The 14,657-nt window shown below is 64.3% G+C and overlaps 1 protein-coding gene across 2 annotated transcripts; it reads right to left on the bottom strand.

Moving 5' to 3' along the window:
- Positions 1-441: 441 nt before the first annotated feature.
- Positions 442-14,247, bottom strand: LOC139685152 (macrophage mannose receptor 1-like). 2 transcript variants are annotated; one of them, XM_071581757.1, is made up of 7 exons: positions 14,163-14,247; positions 12,987-13,232; positions 12,208-12,267; positions 10,251-10,643; positions 8,878-9,023; positions 8,363-8,472; positions 442-980 (listed from the first exon to the last, which is right to left on the bottom strand). In XM_071581757.1, the coding sequence occupies exons 1-7, from the start codon at positions 14,218-14,220 to the stop codon at positions 854-856; spliced, it is 1,140 nt and encodes a 379-aa protein (XP_071437858.1). In that variant the 5' UTR covers positions 14,221-14,247; the 3' UTR covers positions 442-853. The 2 variants fall into 2 exon arrangements, with proteins under 2 accessions (XP_071437858.1, XP_071437859.1); XM_071581758.1 differs by having other exon boundaries at positions 10,330-10,643.
- Positions 14,248-14,657: the final 410 nt, after the last annotated feature.

Here is a 14,657-nt window from a genome sequence, read left to right as displayed (position 1 = left end):
GACAGGCAGTCCGGGATCGGAACAGGCAGCCCTGAGTCGGGATAGACAGCCCGGGATCGGGACAGGCAGCCCGGGATCGGGATAGGCAGCCCGGGATCGGGACAGGCAGTCCGGGATCGGGGGAGGCAGCCCTGAGTCGGGACAGGCAGCCCGGGATCGGGATAGGCAGCCCGGGATCGGGACAGGCAGCCCGGGATCGTGACAGGCAGCTCGGGATCGGGACAGGCAGCCCGGGATCGGGGGAGGCAGCCCTGGATCGGGATAGGCAGTACTGGATCGGGATAGGCAGCCCTGGATCGGGATAGCCCCGGGTCGGGATAACCAGCCCTGGATCGCGATAGCCAGCCCTGGGTCGGGATAACCAGCCCTGGGATCAGCTCCCAGTCACTCTCAGTAAGATCCAAATCACTCCCAGTCACTCCCAGTACAATCTCAGCACACACTTCATTTATTATCCCACAGGAACTTCCCCCCCTCCCAATCCCGGTGTTGGGAATGGTCGGAATGGTCATGGAATTCTCAGGGAATGTTCATGGAATGGCCATGGAATTCTCAGGGAATGTTCATGGAATGGCCATGGAATGCTCATGGAATGGTCATGGAATGGTCATGGAATTCTCAGAGAATGGTCCTGGAATGCTCGGGGAATCCTGATGAAATCCTCATGGAATTCCCATGGAATTCCCGGGAATTCTCATGGATCCCCCTCACACACCCAGCACTCCCTCCCAGCACAGGGAATGCTCGTGGAATCCCCTGGGAATTCCCTGGGAATGCTCAGACAATCCTCAGGGAATCCTGATGGAATTCCCATGGAATTCCCATGGAATTCCCACAGAATTCCCGGGAATTCTCAGGGATCCCCCTCACAGACCCAGCGCTCGTTCCCGGAACAGGGAAAGTCGAACCAGTTCCCGTCCGGTCCCACCACGGCACAATTTTCCAACGTGCCCCCGTTGGGCTCCTGTCGGTGCCACCAACTGTGCCACCCACCGGGGGGGGGTCAGTGCCAGGGGGGGCGTGGGGGGCACAAAATTCACCCGGACCCACCAAATGCCCCCCCAGAGTCCCCAAATGCCCCCCCAGAGTCCCCAAATTCCCCCCTGGAGTCCCCAAATTCCCCCCCAGAGTCCCCAAATGCCCCCCCAGAGTCCCCAAATTCCCCCCCAGAGTCCCCAAATCCCCCCCAGAGTCCCCAAATTCCCCCCCAGAGTCCCCAAATACCCCCCAGAGTCCCCAAATGCCCCCCCAGAGTCCCCGAATGCCGCCCCAGAGTCCCCAAATGCCCCCCCAGAGTCCCCAAATGTCCCCCCAGAGTCCCCAAATGTCCCCCAGAGTCCCCAAATCCCCCCCCCAGAGTCCCTAAATGTCCCCCCAGAGTCCCCAAATTCCCCCCCCAGAGTCCCCAAATGCCCCCCCAGAGTCCCCAAATTCCCCCCCAGAGTCCCCAAATGCCCCCCCAGAGTCCCCAAATTCCCCCCTGGAGTCCCCAAATTCCGCCCCCAGAGTCCCCAAATGTCCCCCCAGAGTCCCCAAATCCCCCCCAGAGTCCCCAAATTCCCCTCCAGAGTCCCCAAATGCCCCCCCAGAGTCCCCAAATTCCCCCCCAGAGTCCCCAAATGCCCCCCCAGAGTCCCCAAATTCCCCCCCAGAGTCCCCAAATGCCCCCCAGAGTCCCCAAATCCCCCCCCAGGGTCCCCAAATGCCCCCCCAGAGTCCCCAAATTCCCCCCCAGAGTCCCCAAATGCCCCCCCAGAGTCCCCAAATTCCCCCCCAGAGTCCCCAAATGCCCCCAGAGTCCCCAAATGCCCCCCCAGAGTCCCCAAATTACCCCGGAGTCCCCAAATGCCCCCCCAGAGTCCCCAAATGCCCCCCCAGAGTCCCCAAATTCCCCCCCCAGAGTCCCCAAATGTCCCCCCAGAGTCCCCAAATGCCCCCCCAGAGTCCCCAAATCCCCCCCAGAGTCCCCAAATTCCCCCCAGAGTCCCCAAATGCCCCCCCGGAGTCCCCAAATGCCCCCCCAGAGTCCCCAAATGCCCCCCTGGAGTCCCCAAATTCCCCCCAGACCTCCCTAAAACCCTCCAGACCCTCCAGATCCCCACCCCAGAACCCCAAATCCCCCCCCAAGACACCCCAAATACCCCCCTGGACCCCTCAAAGATGGCCCAGACCCCCCAAATTCCCCCCAGACCTCCCTAAAATCCCCCAGACCCTCCAGACCCCTTCTCCAGAACCCCAAATGCCCCCCTGGACCCCCCAAAGCTCCTCCAGACCCCCCAAATTCCCCACCAGACCCCCCCAAATTCCCCCCAGACCCTCCGGATCCCCCTCCAGACCCCAAATGCCCCCCTGGACTCCCAAACTCCCCCAGACCCCCCTAAAATTCCCCAGAGATTCCCCAGACCCCCAGAGATCCCACCCAGACCCCTCAAAGCTCCCCCAGATGCCCCAAAGCCCCCCCAGACCACCCTAAAACCCCCCAGACCCTCCAGATCCCCCCCCTAACCCCAAATGCCCCCCCTGGACCCCCCAAAGCTTCTCCAGAGCCCCCAAATTCCCCCACCAGACCACCCAAATTCCCCCAGAGACCCTCCGGATCCCCCCCTCAGAACCCCAAATCCCCCCCCCAAGACACCCCAAATACACCCCTGGACCCCCCAAAGATCCCCAGACCCCCCACAATTCCCCCCAAACCCTCCTAAAATCCCCAGACCCCAGCAGATCCACCTCCCAGAACCGCAAATGCCCCCCTGGACTCCCCAAACTACTCCCCAGACCCCCCTAAAATTCCCCCAGAGATTCCCCAGACCCCCAGAGATCCCACCCAGACCCCTCAAAGCTCCCCCAGATGCCCAAAGCCCCCCCAGACCACCCTAAAACCTCCCAGACCCTCCAGATCCCCCCCCGAACCCCAAATGCCCCCCTGGACTCCCCAAATGCCCCCCTGGACCCCCCCAAAGCTCCTCCAGAGCCCCAAATTCCCCACCAGACCACCCAAATTCCCCCCAGACCCTCCGGATCCCCCCCTCAGGACCCCAAATCCCCCCCCAAGACACCCCAAATACACCCCTGAACCCCCCAAAGATCCCCCAGACCACCCAAATTCCCCCCAAACCCTCCTAAAATCCCCCAGACCCTCCAGATCCCTCCCCCAGAACCCCAAATGCCCCCCTGGACTCCCCAAACTCCCCCCAGACCCCCCTAAAATTCCCCCCGAGATTCCCAGACCCCCAGAGATCCCACCCAGACCCCTCAAAGCTCCTCCAGACCCCCCAAAGCTCCCCCAGATGTCCCAAATCCCCCCCAGACCACCCTAAAACCTCCCAGACCCTCCAGATCACCCCCCAACCCCCAAATACCCCCCTGGACCCCCCAAAGCTCCTCCAGAGCCCCCAAATTCCCCACCAGACCACCCAAATTACCCCCAGACCCTCCTAAAACCCCCCAGACCCTCCAGATCCCTCCCCAGAACCCCAAATGCCCCTCTGGACTCCCCAAACTCCCCCAGACCCCCCTAACACCCCCCCCGAGATTCCCCAGACCCCCAGAGATCCCACCCAGACCCCTCAAAGCTCCCCCAGATGCCCCAAAGCCCCCCCAGACCACCCTAAAACCTCCCAGACCCTCCAGATCCCCCCCTAACCCCAAATGCCCCCCTGGACCCCCCAAAGCTCCTCCAGAGCCCCCAAATTCCCCACCAGACCACCCAAATTCCCCCCAGACCCTCCGGATCCCCCCCTCAGAACCCCAAATCCCCCCCCAAGTCACCCCAAATACACCCCTGAACCCCTCAAAGATCCCCCAGACCCCCCAAATTCCCCCCAAACCCTCCTAAAACCCCCCAGACCCTCCAGATCCCTCCCCAGAACCCCAAATGCCCCCCTGGACTCCACAAACTCCCCCAGACCCCCCTAACACCCCCCCGAGATTCCCCAGACACCCAGAGACCCCACCCAGACCCCTCAAAGCTCCTCCAGACCCCCCAAAGCTCCCCCAGATGCCCCAAATCCCCCCCCAGACCACCCTAAAACCTCCCAGACCCTCCAGATCCCCCCCCGAACCCCAAATGCCCCCCTGGACTCCCCAAATACCCCCCTGGACCCCCCAAAGCTCCTCCAGAGCCCCCAAATTCCCCACCAGACCACCCAAATTCCCACCAGACCCTCCGGATCCCCCCCTCAGAACCCCAAATCCCCCCCCAAGACACCCCAAATACACCCCTGGACCCCCCAAAGATCCCCCAGACCCCCCAAATTCCCCCCAAACCCTCCTAAAATCCCCCAGACCCTCCAGATCCCTCCCCCAGAACCCCAAATGCCCCCCGGACTCCCCAAAATGCCCCAGACCCCCCTAAACCCCCCCCCGAGATTCCCCAGACCCCCAGAGATTCCACCCAGACCCCTCAAAGCTCCTCCAGACCCCTCAAAGCTCCCCCAGATGCCCCAAAGCCCCCCCAGACCACCCTAAAACCTCCCAGACCCTCCAGATCACCCCCCAACCCCAAATACCCCCCTGGACCCTCCAAAGCTCCTCCAGAGCCCCCAAATTCCCCACCAGACCACCCAAATTACCCCCAGACCCTCCTAAAACCCCCCAGACCCTCCAGATCCCCCCCCAACCCCAAATACCCCCCTGGACTCCCCAAATGCCCCCCTGGACCCCCCAAAGCTCCTCCAGACCCCCCAAATTCCCCACCAGACCACGCAAATTCCCCCCAGACCCTCCGGATCCCCCTCCAGACCCCAAATGCCCCTCTGGACTCCCCAAACTCCCCCAGACCCCCCTAAAATTCCCCCAGAGATTCCCCAGACCCCCAGAGATCCCACCCAGACCCCTCAAAGCTCCCCCAGATGCCCCAAAGCCCCCCCAGACCATCCTAAAACCCTCCAGACCCTCCAGATCCCCCCCCTAACCCCAAATGCCCCCCTGGACCCCCCAAAGCTCCTCCAGAGCCCCCAAAGCTCCCCCAGATGCCCCAAAGCCCCCCCAGACCACCCTAAAACCTCCCAGACCCTCCAGATCCCCCCCCGAACCCCAAATGCCCCCCTGGACTCCCCAAATGCCCCCCTGGACCCCCCAAAGCTCCTCCAGAGCCCCCAAATTCCCCACCAGACCACCCAAATTCCCCCCAGACCCTCCGGATCCCCCCCTCAGAACCCCAAATCCCCCCCCAAGACACCCCAAATACACCCCTGAACCCCTCAAAGATCCCCCAGACCCCCCAAATTCCCCCAAAGCCTCCTAAAATCCCCCAGACCCTCCAGATCCCTCCCCCAGAACCCCAAATGCCCCCCTGGACTCCCGAAACTGCCCCAGACCCCCCTAACACCCCCCCCGAGATTCCCCAGACCCCCAGAGACCCCACCCAGATCCCCCAAAGCTCTTCCAGACCCCCCAAAACTCCCCCCAGATGTCCCAAATCCCCCCCAGACCACCCTAAAACCTCCCAGACCCTCCAGATCACCCCCCAACCCCAAATACCCCCCTGGACCCCCCAAAGCTCCTCCAGAGCCCCCAAATTCCCCACCAGACCACCCAAATTACCCCCAGACCCTCCTAAAACCCCCCAGACCCTCCAGATCCCTCCCCCAGAACCCCAAATGCCCTCTGGACTCCCCAAACTCCCCCAGACCCCCCTAACACCCCCCCCGAGATTCCCCAGACCCCCAGAGATCCCACCCAGACCCCTCAAAGCTCCCCCAGATGCCCCAAAGCCCCCCCAGACCACCCTAAAACCTCCCAGACCCTCCAGATCCCCCCCTAACCCCAAATGCCCCCCTGGACCCCCCAAAGCTCCTCCAGAGCCCCCAAATTCCCCACCAGACCACCCAAATTCCCCCCAGACCCTCCGGATCCCCCCCTCAGAACCCCAAATCCCCCCCCAAGACACCCCAAATACACCCCTGAACCCCTCAAAGATCCCCCAGACCCCCCAAATTCCCCCCAAACCCTCCTAAAATCCCCCAGACCCTCCAGATCCCCCCCCAACCCCAAATGCCCCCCTGGACCCCCCAAAGCTCCTCCAGAGCCCCCAAATTCCCCACCAGACCACCCAAATTTCCCCCAGACCCTCCTAAAACCCCCCAGACCCTCCAGATCCCTCCCCCAGAACCCCAAATGCCCCCCTGGACTCCACAAACTCCCCCAGACCCCCCTAACACCCCCCCGAGATTCCCCAGACCCCCAGAGACCCCACCCAGACCCCTCAAAGCTCCTCCAGACCCCCCAAAGCTCCCCCAGATGCCCCAAAGCCCCCCCCAGACCACCCTAAAACCTCCCAGACCCTCCAGATCCCCCCCCGAACCCCAAATGCCCCCTGGACTCCCCAAATGCCCCCCTGGACCCTCCAAAGCTCCTCCAGAGCCCCCAAATTCCCCACCAGACCACCCAAATTCCCCCCAGACCCTCCGGATCCCCCCCTCAGAACCCCAAATCCCCCCCCAAGACACCCCAAATACACCCCTGGACCCCCCAAAGATCCCCCAGACCCCCCAAATTCCCCCCAAACCCTCCTAAAATCCCCCAGACCCTCCAGATCCCCCTCCCAACCCCAAATGCCCCCCTGGACCCCCCAAAGCTCCTCCAGAGCCCCCAAATTCCCCACCAGACCACCCAAATTTCCCCCAGACCCTCCTAAAACCCCCCAGACCCTCCAGATCCCTCCCCCAGAACCCCAAATGCCCCTCTGGACTCCCCAAATGCCCCCCTGGACCCCCCAAAGCTCCTCCAGAGCCCCCAAATTCCCCACCAGACCACCCAAATTTCCCCCAGACCCTCCTAAAACCCCCCAGACCCTCCAGATCCCCCCCCAACCCCAAATGCCCCCCTGGACTCCCCAAATACCCCCCTGGACCCCCCAAAGCTCCTCCAGAGCCCCCAAATTCCCCACCAGACCACCCAAATTCCCCCAGACCCTCCGGATCCCCCCCTCAGAACCCCAAATCCCCCCCCAAGACACCCCAAATACACCCCTGGACCCCCCAAAGATCCCCCAGACCCCCCAAATTCCCCCCAAACCCTCCTAAAATCCCCCAGACCCTCCAGATCCCTCCCCCAGAACCCCAAATGCCCCCCTGGACTCCCCAAAATGCCCCAGACCCCCCTAAACCCCCCCCCGAGATTCCCCAGACCCCCAGAGATTCCACCCAGACCCCTCAAAGCTCCTCCAGACCCCTCAAAGCTCCCCCAGATGCCCCAAAGCCCCCCCAGACCACCCTAAAACCTCCCAGACCCTCCAGATCACCCCCCAACCCCAAATACCCCCGTGGACCCTCCACAGCTCCTCCAGAGCCCCCAAATTCCCCACCAGACCACCCAAATTACCCCCAGACCCTCCTAAACCCCCCCAGACCCTCCAGATCCCCCCCCAACCCCAAATACCCCCCTGGACTCCCCAAATGCCCCCCTGGACCCCCCAAAGCTCCTCCAGACCCCCCAAATTCCCCACCAGACCACGCAAATTCCCCCCAGACCCTCCGGATCCCCCTCCAGACCCCAAATGCCCCTCTGGACTCCCCAAACTCCCCCAGACCCCCCTAAAATTCCCCCAGAGATTCCCCAGACCCCCAGAGATCCCACCCAGACCCCTCAAAGCTCCCCCAGATGCCCCAAAGCCCCCCCAGACCACCCTAAAACCTCCCAGACCCTCCAGATCCCCCCCCGAACCCCAAATGCCCCCCTGGACTCCCCAAATGCCCCCCTGGACCCCCCAAAGCTCCTCCAGAGCCCCCAAATTCCCCACCAGACCACCCAAATTCCCCCCAGACCCTCCGGATCCCCCCCTCAGAACCCCAAATCCCCCCCAAGACACCCCAAATACACCCCTGAACCCCTCAAAGATCCCCCAGACCCCCCAAATTCCCCCAAACCCTCCTAAAATCCCCCAGACCCTCCAGATCCCTCCCCCAGAACCCCAAATGCCCCCCTGGACTCCCGAAACTGCCCCAGACCCCCCTAACACCCCCCCCGAGATTCCCCAGACCCCCAGAGACCCCACCCAGACCCCCCAAAGCTCCTCCAGACCCCCCAAAGCTCCCCCAGATGCCCCAAATTCCCCACCAGACCACCCAGATTCCCCCCAGACCCTCCAGATCCTCCCCCAGACCACCCTAAAACCTCCCAGACCCTCCAGATCCCCCCCGAACCCCAAATGCCCCCCAAGACACCCCAAATAACCCCCAGGGCCCCCCAAATCACCTCCCCAGACCCCACAAATCCCCCCCAGACCCCCAAATCACCCACCCAGACCCACCAAAGCTCCTCCAGACCTCCCCAACCCCCCCAAACCCTCACCCTCAAACCTCCCCCACCCTCCAAACCACCCCCAGACCCCCCAAATTTCCCCCCCCCCCCATCTCCCCACCTGCTCTCAGGTCCCACCACGGAGCCGTTGCCCCTTTTCCAGGTGCCCTCCTGCTCCTCATCCCTGATCCCGAGCCAGGCTGGGCTTTGGAGCAGGGCCTGGATTTGCTCCTGGGGGGAAGGGGAGGAGGGGGAGGAGCTTAAAATGCCCCTCCACCCCCTCGGTGAGACCCCCCCCGGGACCCTCCCCCACCCCCAGAGACAGGGGGGACACCATTCCCATTCCCATCCCATCCCACCCCATCCCATCCCATCCCATCCCACCCCACCCCACCCCATCCCATCCCATCCCATCATTCCCATCCCACCCCATCCCATCCCATCCCACCCCATCCCATCCCATCCCATCATTCCCACCCCATCCCACCCCATCCCATCCCATCCCATCCCACCCCATCCCACCCCATCCCACCCCATCCCATCCCACCCCATCCCATCCCATCCCATCCCATCCCATCCCACCCCAACCCCACCCCATCCCACCCCACCCCATCCCATTCCCATGGAATTCCTCACCTTTTCCTGGGAATCCTCCAGTTCCAGCAAAGCAGCTCCGAGGGCAGAGCAGAATTTTTGGGCCTCAGCCCAAGTGGACTCGGATTGGGAGAAGAAATAACAGGAATTCCCGGAAAACACCCAGCCCTTGGAGCAGGGAGGGCACCCTGGGAATGGGAAAGGGGGAAGGGACTTAAGCCAGGCCTAAACCTGAGGGGGAATCAGGAACGGGATAAATCCTGGAATTTGGGGTTGGGATTGGGATAAATCCTGGAATTTGGGGTTGGGATTGGGATAAATCCTGGAATTTGGGGTTGGGAATTGGGATAAATCCTGGAATTTGGGGTCAGGGATTGGGATAAATCCTGGAATTTGGGGTTGAGAATTGGGATAAATCCTGGAATTTGGGGTCAGGAATGGGATAAATCCTGGAGATTTGGGGTTGGGATTGGGATAAATCCCAGAGATTTGGGGTTGGGATTGGGATAAATCCTGGATCTGTCTCCCCCATTCCCATCCCATCCCACCCCAACCCTGGCACTGACCCGAGCGGGCACACACACCCCCCTGGCACTGACCCGAGTGGGCACACACCCCCCTGAGGTGGCACAGCCCCCCTGGCACTGACCCGAGCGGGCTCACACACCCCCTGAGGTGGCACACACCCCCCTGGCACTGACCCGAGCGGGCTCACACACCCCCTGAGGTGGCACACCCCCCCTGGCACTGACCCGAGCGGGCACACACCCCCCCTGGCACTGACCCAACAGGGCACACCCCCTGGCACTGACCCGAGTGGGCACACACACCCCCTGAGGGGGCACACACCCCCCTGGCACTGACCCGAGCGGGCACACCCCCCTGGCACTGACCCGAGCGGGCACACACACCCCCTGAGGGGGCACACACCCCCCTGGCACTGACCCGAGCGGGCACACACACCCCCTGAGGGGGCACACACCCCCCTGGCACTGACCCGAGCGGGCACACCCCCCTGGCACTGACCCGAGCGGGCACACACACCCCCTGAGGGGGCACACACCCCCCTGGCACTGACCCGAGCGGGCACACACACACCCTGAGGGGGCACACACCCCCCTGGCACTGACCCGAGCGGGCACACACACCCCCTGAGGTGGCACACGCCCCTGGCACTGACCCGAGCGGGCACACGCCTCCCCTGAGGTGGCACACACCCCTGGCACTGACCCGAGCGGGCACACACCCCCCTGGCACTGACCCGAGTGGGCACACACACCCCCTGAGGGGGCACACACCCCCCTGGCACTGACCCGAGTGGGCACACGCCCCCCCTGAGGTGGCACACACCCCCTGGCACTGACCCGAGCGGGCACACGCCCCCCCTGAGGTGGCACACACCCCCTGGCACTGACCCGAGCGGGCACACGCCTCCTCGCCCGTGCCATGCACGACCCAGCGGCTCCACTCGCCCGTGCCCGTGTAAAGCATCACCTCGCCCTGCGCGTTGTTGCCGTAGTTGAAATGCAGCGCCTGCCCCTGCAGTGCCAGCAGCGCCCCGGGCTGGCACTGCCACCTCTGCAGCCTGGCACCCTCCTGGCACCGCGACAGCCGAACCAGCGCCAGGTTCCGAGCGGACGTGGCGGTGACACAAAGCCCTGAGCCCGAGTGGAGGAGGCGCCCGCCTGGCAGCCACTGGAAACGCTGGGAGGGCGAGCGGGGCTGGCACGGGGTGGCACCCAGGAGGTGCCCGGTGGCCACCACGCAGCGGGCATGGTGGGCGTTGTAGAGAAGGAAGGAGGAGGAGGCTGCGGGGACAGGGGACACGCGGGTTGGGGACATGTGGGGACAAAGGACACGCGCGGTGGTGGCCACCAGGAGGTGCCCAGTGGCTACCAGGAGGTGCCCCGTGGCCACCAGGAGGTGCCCCGTGGCCATCACGGGTGCCCGGTGGCCACCAGGAGGTGCCCTGTGGCCATCACGGGTGCCCAGTGGCCACCAGGAGGTGCCCTGTGGCCATCAAGAGGTGCCCCATGGCCACCACGCAGAGCTCGAGGTGGGCATTGTAGGGACAGGGGACACGGGGGTTGGGGACATGCAGGGACAGGGGACACATGGGGACAAGGGACACCGTGGTGGCCACCAGGAGGTGCCAGTGGCCACCAGGAGGTGCCCCGTGGCCATCAGGAGGTGCCCCATGGCCACCACGCAGTGCCCACGGTGGGTATTGCAGGGACAGGGGACACGGGGATTGGGGACACGCAGGGACAGGGGACACGTGGGGACAAAGGACACCGTGGTGGCCACCAGGAGGTGCCCCGTGGCCACCACGCAGTGCCCATGGTGGGTATTGCAGGGACAGGGGACACGGGGGTTGGGGACATGTGGGGACAAAGTACACCATGGTGGCCACCAGGAGGTGCCAGTGGACATCACGGGTGCCCTGTGGCTACCAGGGGGTGCCCCGTGGCCACCACGCAGTGCCCATGGTGGGTATTGTCCCATGGTGGGGACAGGGGACATGCGGGTTGGGGACATGTGGGGACAAAGGACACCATGGTGGCCACCAGGAGGTGCCCAGTGGCCACCACGCAGTGCCCGTTAAGAAGGTTTTGGGGACAGGGGACACGCGGGTTGGGCACATGTGGGGACAAAGGACACACATGGTGGTGGCCACCAGGAGATGCCCCGTGACCATCAGGAGGTGCCCCGTGGCCACCACGCAGAGCTCGAGGTGGGCATTGTAGGGACAGGAGACACGGGGGTTGGGGACACGCAGGGACAGGGGACACGTGGGGAGATGGGACACCGTGGTGGCCACCAGGAGGTGCCAGTGGCCACCAGGAGGTGCCCCGTGGCCACCACGCAGTGCCCATGGTGGGCATTGTAGGGACAGGAGACACGGGGGTTGGGGACATGCAGGGACAGGGGACACGTGGGGACAAAGGACACCGTGGCCGCCACCAGGAGGTGCCAGTGGCCACCAGGAGGTGCCCAGTGGCCACCACGCAGTGCCCATGGTGGGTATAGCAGGGACAGGGGACACGGGGGTTGGGGACATGCAGGGACAGGGGACACGTGGGGACAAAGGACACCGTGGCCGCCACCAGGAGGTGCCAGTGGCCACCAGGAGGTGCCCAGTGGCCACCACGCAGTGCCCATGGTGGGTATAGCAGGGACAGGGGACACGGGGGTTGGGGACACGTGGGGACAGGGGACACGGTGGTGGCCACCAAGAGCTGGAGGTTGGGGACACACAGGGACAGGAGACACCGTGGTGGCCACTAGGAGGTGCCCTGTGGCCACCATGTGCTGATCAAGGTGGGGACAGGGGACACGCGGGTGGTGTCACCGTGGGGAGGGGACACGAACCTGTGGGTGGTGGCAGCGACTTCTCCTTCTCAGCGTCCAGTGCGGCCGTCAGGGCTGAGACTGAGGGGACATGGGGGGGACATGGGGGGGACATGGGGGAGGGGACATGGAGGGACATGGGGGAGGGGACATGGAGGGACATGGGGGGGACATGGGGGGGACATGGGGAGACATGGGGGGATATGGAGGAGACATGGGGGGGACATGAGGGGGACATGGGGGGGGACATGGGGGGACATGAGGGGGACATGGGGGGGGACATGGGGGGGATATGGAGGGGCCATGGGGGGGACATGGAGGGGACATGGGGGGGACATGGGGGGGACATGAGGGGGACATGAGGGGGACATGGGGGGGACATGGGGGGACATGGAGGGACATGGGGGGGACATGGGGAGGAAATGCCCCCCAAACCCCCCTAAATGCCCCCAAACCCCCCTAAGTGCCCCCCAATCCCCCAAACTGCCCCCAAAACCCTCTAAATGCCCCCAATACCCCCCTAAATGCCCCCAAATACCCCTTAAATGCCCCCCTAAATGCCCCAATACCCCCCTAAATGCCCCAATACCTCCCTAAATACCCCCAAACCCCACCTAAATACCCCCCAAAATGCCCCCCAAACCTCCCTAAATGCCCCAACCCCCTTAAATGCCCCCAAAATGCCCCCCAACCCCCCTAAATGCCCCCAAACACCCCTTAAATGCCCCCCTAAATACCCCCAAACCTCCCTAAATGCCCCAAATCCCCCCAGATGCCCCCCAAATGCCCCCCAAACTCACCATGCCGGGCACCAAAGGCGATCAGGAGCACGTTGAGCAGCACCGAGACCCCCAGTGCCACCAGCACCCAACGGCCCCTGGGGCACCACCCATGGGTGGCACGGGGGGAGCCCAGGGAGACCCCCGACCCCCTCAGGGGGCACGGCCGGGGGGCTCCGGGGGGCGAGGTGGGTACGTTTTTCTGGCTGGAGGGGGCACTGGGGGGGTCCAGGGGCTCGTAGGGGTTTTCTTCGGGTGGGCACAAATCTGGGGGGGGGATTTGGGGGGTGCCACCCCCCAGTGCCACCGTCAGGGCTGTACCATCCCCCGGTGCCACCATCAGGGCTGTGCCACCCTCAGTGCCACCATCAGGTCTGTGTCACCCCCCCGGTGCCACCATCAGATCCCCTCAGTGCCACCATCAGTTCTGTGCCACCCCCAGTGCCACCATCAGGTCTGTGCCATCCCCCCGGTGCCACCATCAGATCCCCTCAGTGCCACCATCAGTTCTGTGCCACCCCCTGGTGCCACCATCAGGTCTGTGTCACCCTCCAGTGCCACCATCAGGGCTGTGCCACCCTGAGTGCCACCATCAGGTCTGTGTCACCCTCCAGTGCCACCATCAGGGCTGTGCCACCCTGAGTGCCACCATCAGGTCTGTGCCATCCCCCCGGTGCCACCATCAGTTCTGTGTCACCCCCCAGTGCCACCATCAGGGCTGTGCCACCCTGAGTGCCACCATCAGGTCTGTGCCATCCCCCCGGTGCCACCATCAGATCCCCTCAGTGCCACCATCAGTTCTGTGTCACCCCCCAGTGCCACCATCAGTTCTGTGCCATCCCCCGGTGCCACCATCAGGTCTGTGCCACCCCTAGTGCCACCATCAGGTCTGTGCCATTCCCCCGGTGCCACCATCAGATCCCCCCTTGATGCCGCCACCCCTCCGGGGACCCTCCTGGTGCCACCACCCACCCTGGGGACCCCCCTTGATGCCGCCACTCCCCCGGGGACCCTCCTGGTGCCACCACCCACCCTGGGGACCCTCCCTGATGCCACCCCCACCCCGAGGACTCCCCTGGGCACCAGGCACCGGGACAGTGGGTACAAAAGGGACATCAGGGGGCACGTCGGGGACAGTGGGGGGGTCCTGCCAGTGTCACCTCCACCCCCCCCTTGGCACCCAGGTGTGCCCCTTACCTTGGTCAGGGCCTGGCACCCAAACCTTGCCCTGCCCGGGGTCCACGTTGCCATACATGGTGCCCAAAGTGTCCCCAAAGTGTCCCCAAAGTGTGCCCAGAGTGTCCCCTCTGATAAGCAGGGAGGGGGGAGGGGCCGGATGTGCCATCCCCTCTCAGATGCCACCAGAGTGTCCCCTCCCCCCAAAAGCTTGGCAGGAGGTGGCACCAACGGGGACAGTCCCCAGCAGGTGGCATGGGGGGCACTGGGGTGGCACCGTGGCCGGGGTGTCACTGCCATTGGTGTCCCCATGGCTGGCACATCCCCTTGGCAGTGCCCAAGGTGTCCCCATGCCCAGGGTGGCCCCATGGCAGTGCCCAAGGTGTCCCCATGCCAGTGCCACTGTTGTCCCCATGCCCAGGGTGTCCCCATGGCAGTGCCCAAGGTGTCCCCATGCCAGTGCCACTGTTGTCCCCATGCCCAGGGTGTCCCCATGCCCAGGGTGTCCCCATGGCA

Source organism: Pithys albifrons, unplaced genomic scaffold (genome assembly GCF_047495875.1).
Source record: "Pithys albifrons albifrons isolate INPA30051 unplaced genomic scaffold, PitAlb_v1 scaffold_41, whole genome shotgun sequence".
Classification (NCBI taxonomy): Eukaryota; Metazoa; Chordata; class Aves; order Passeriformes; family Thamnophilidae; genus Pithys; species Pithys albifrons.
This window is presented reverse-complemented; position numbering and strand designations above follow the sequence as displayed.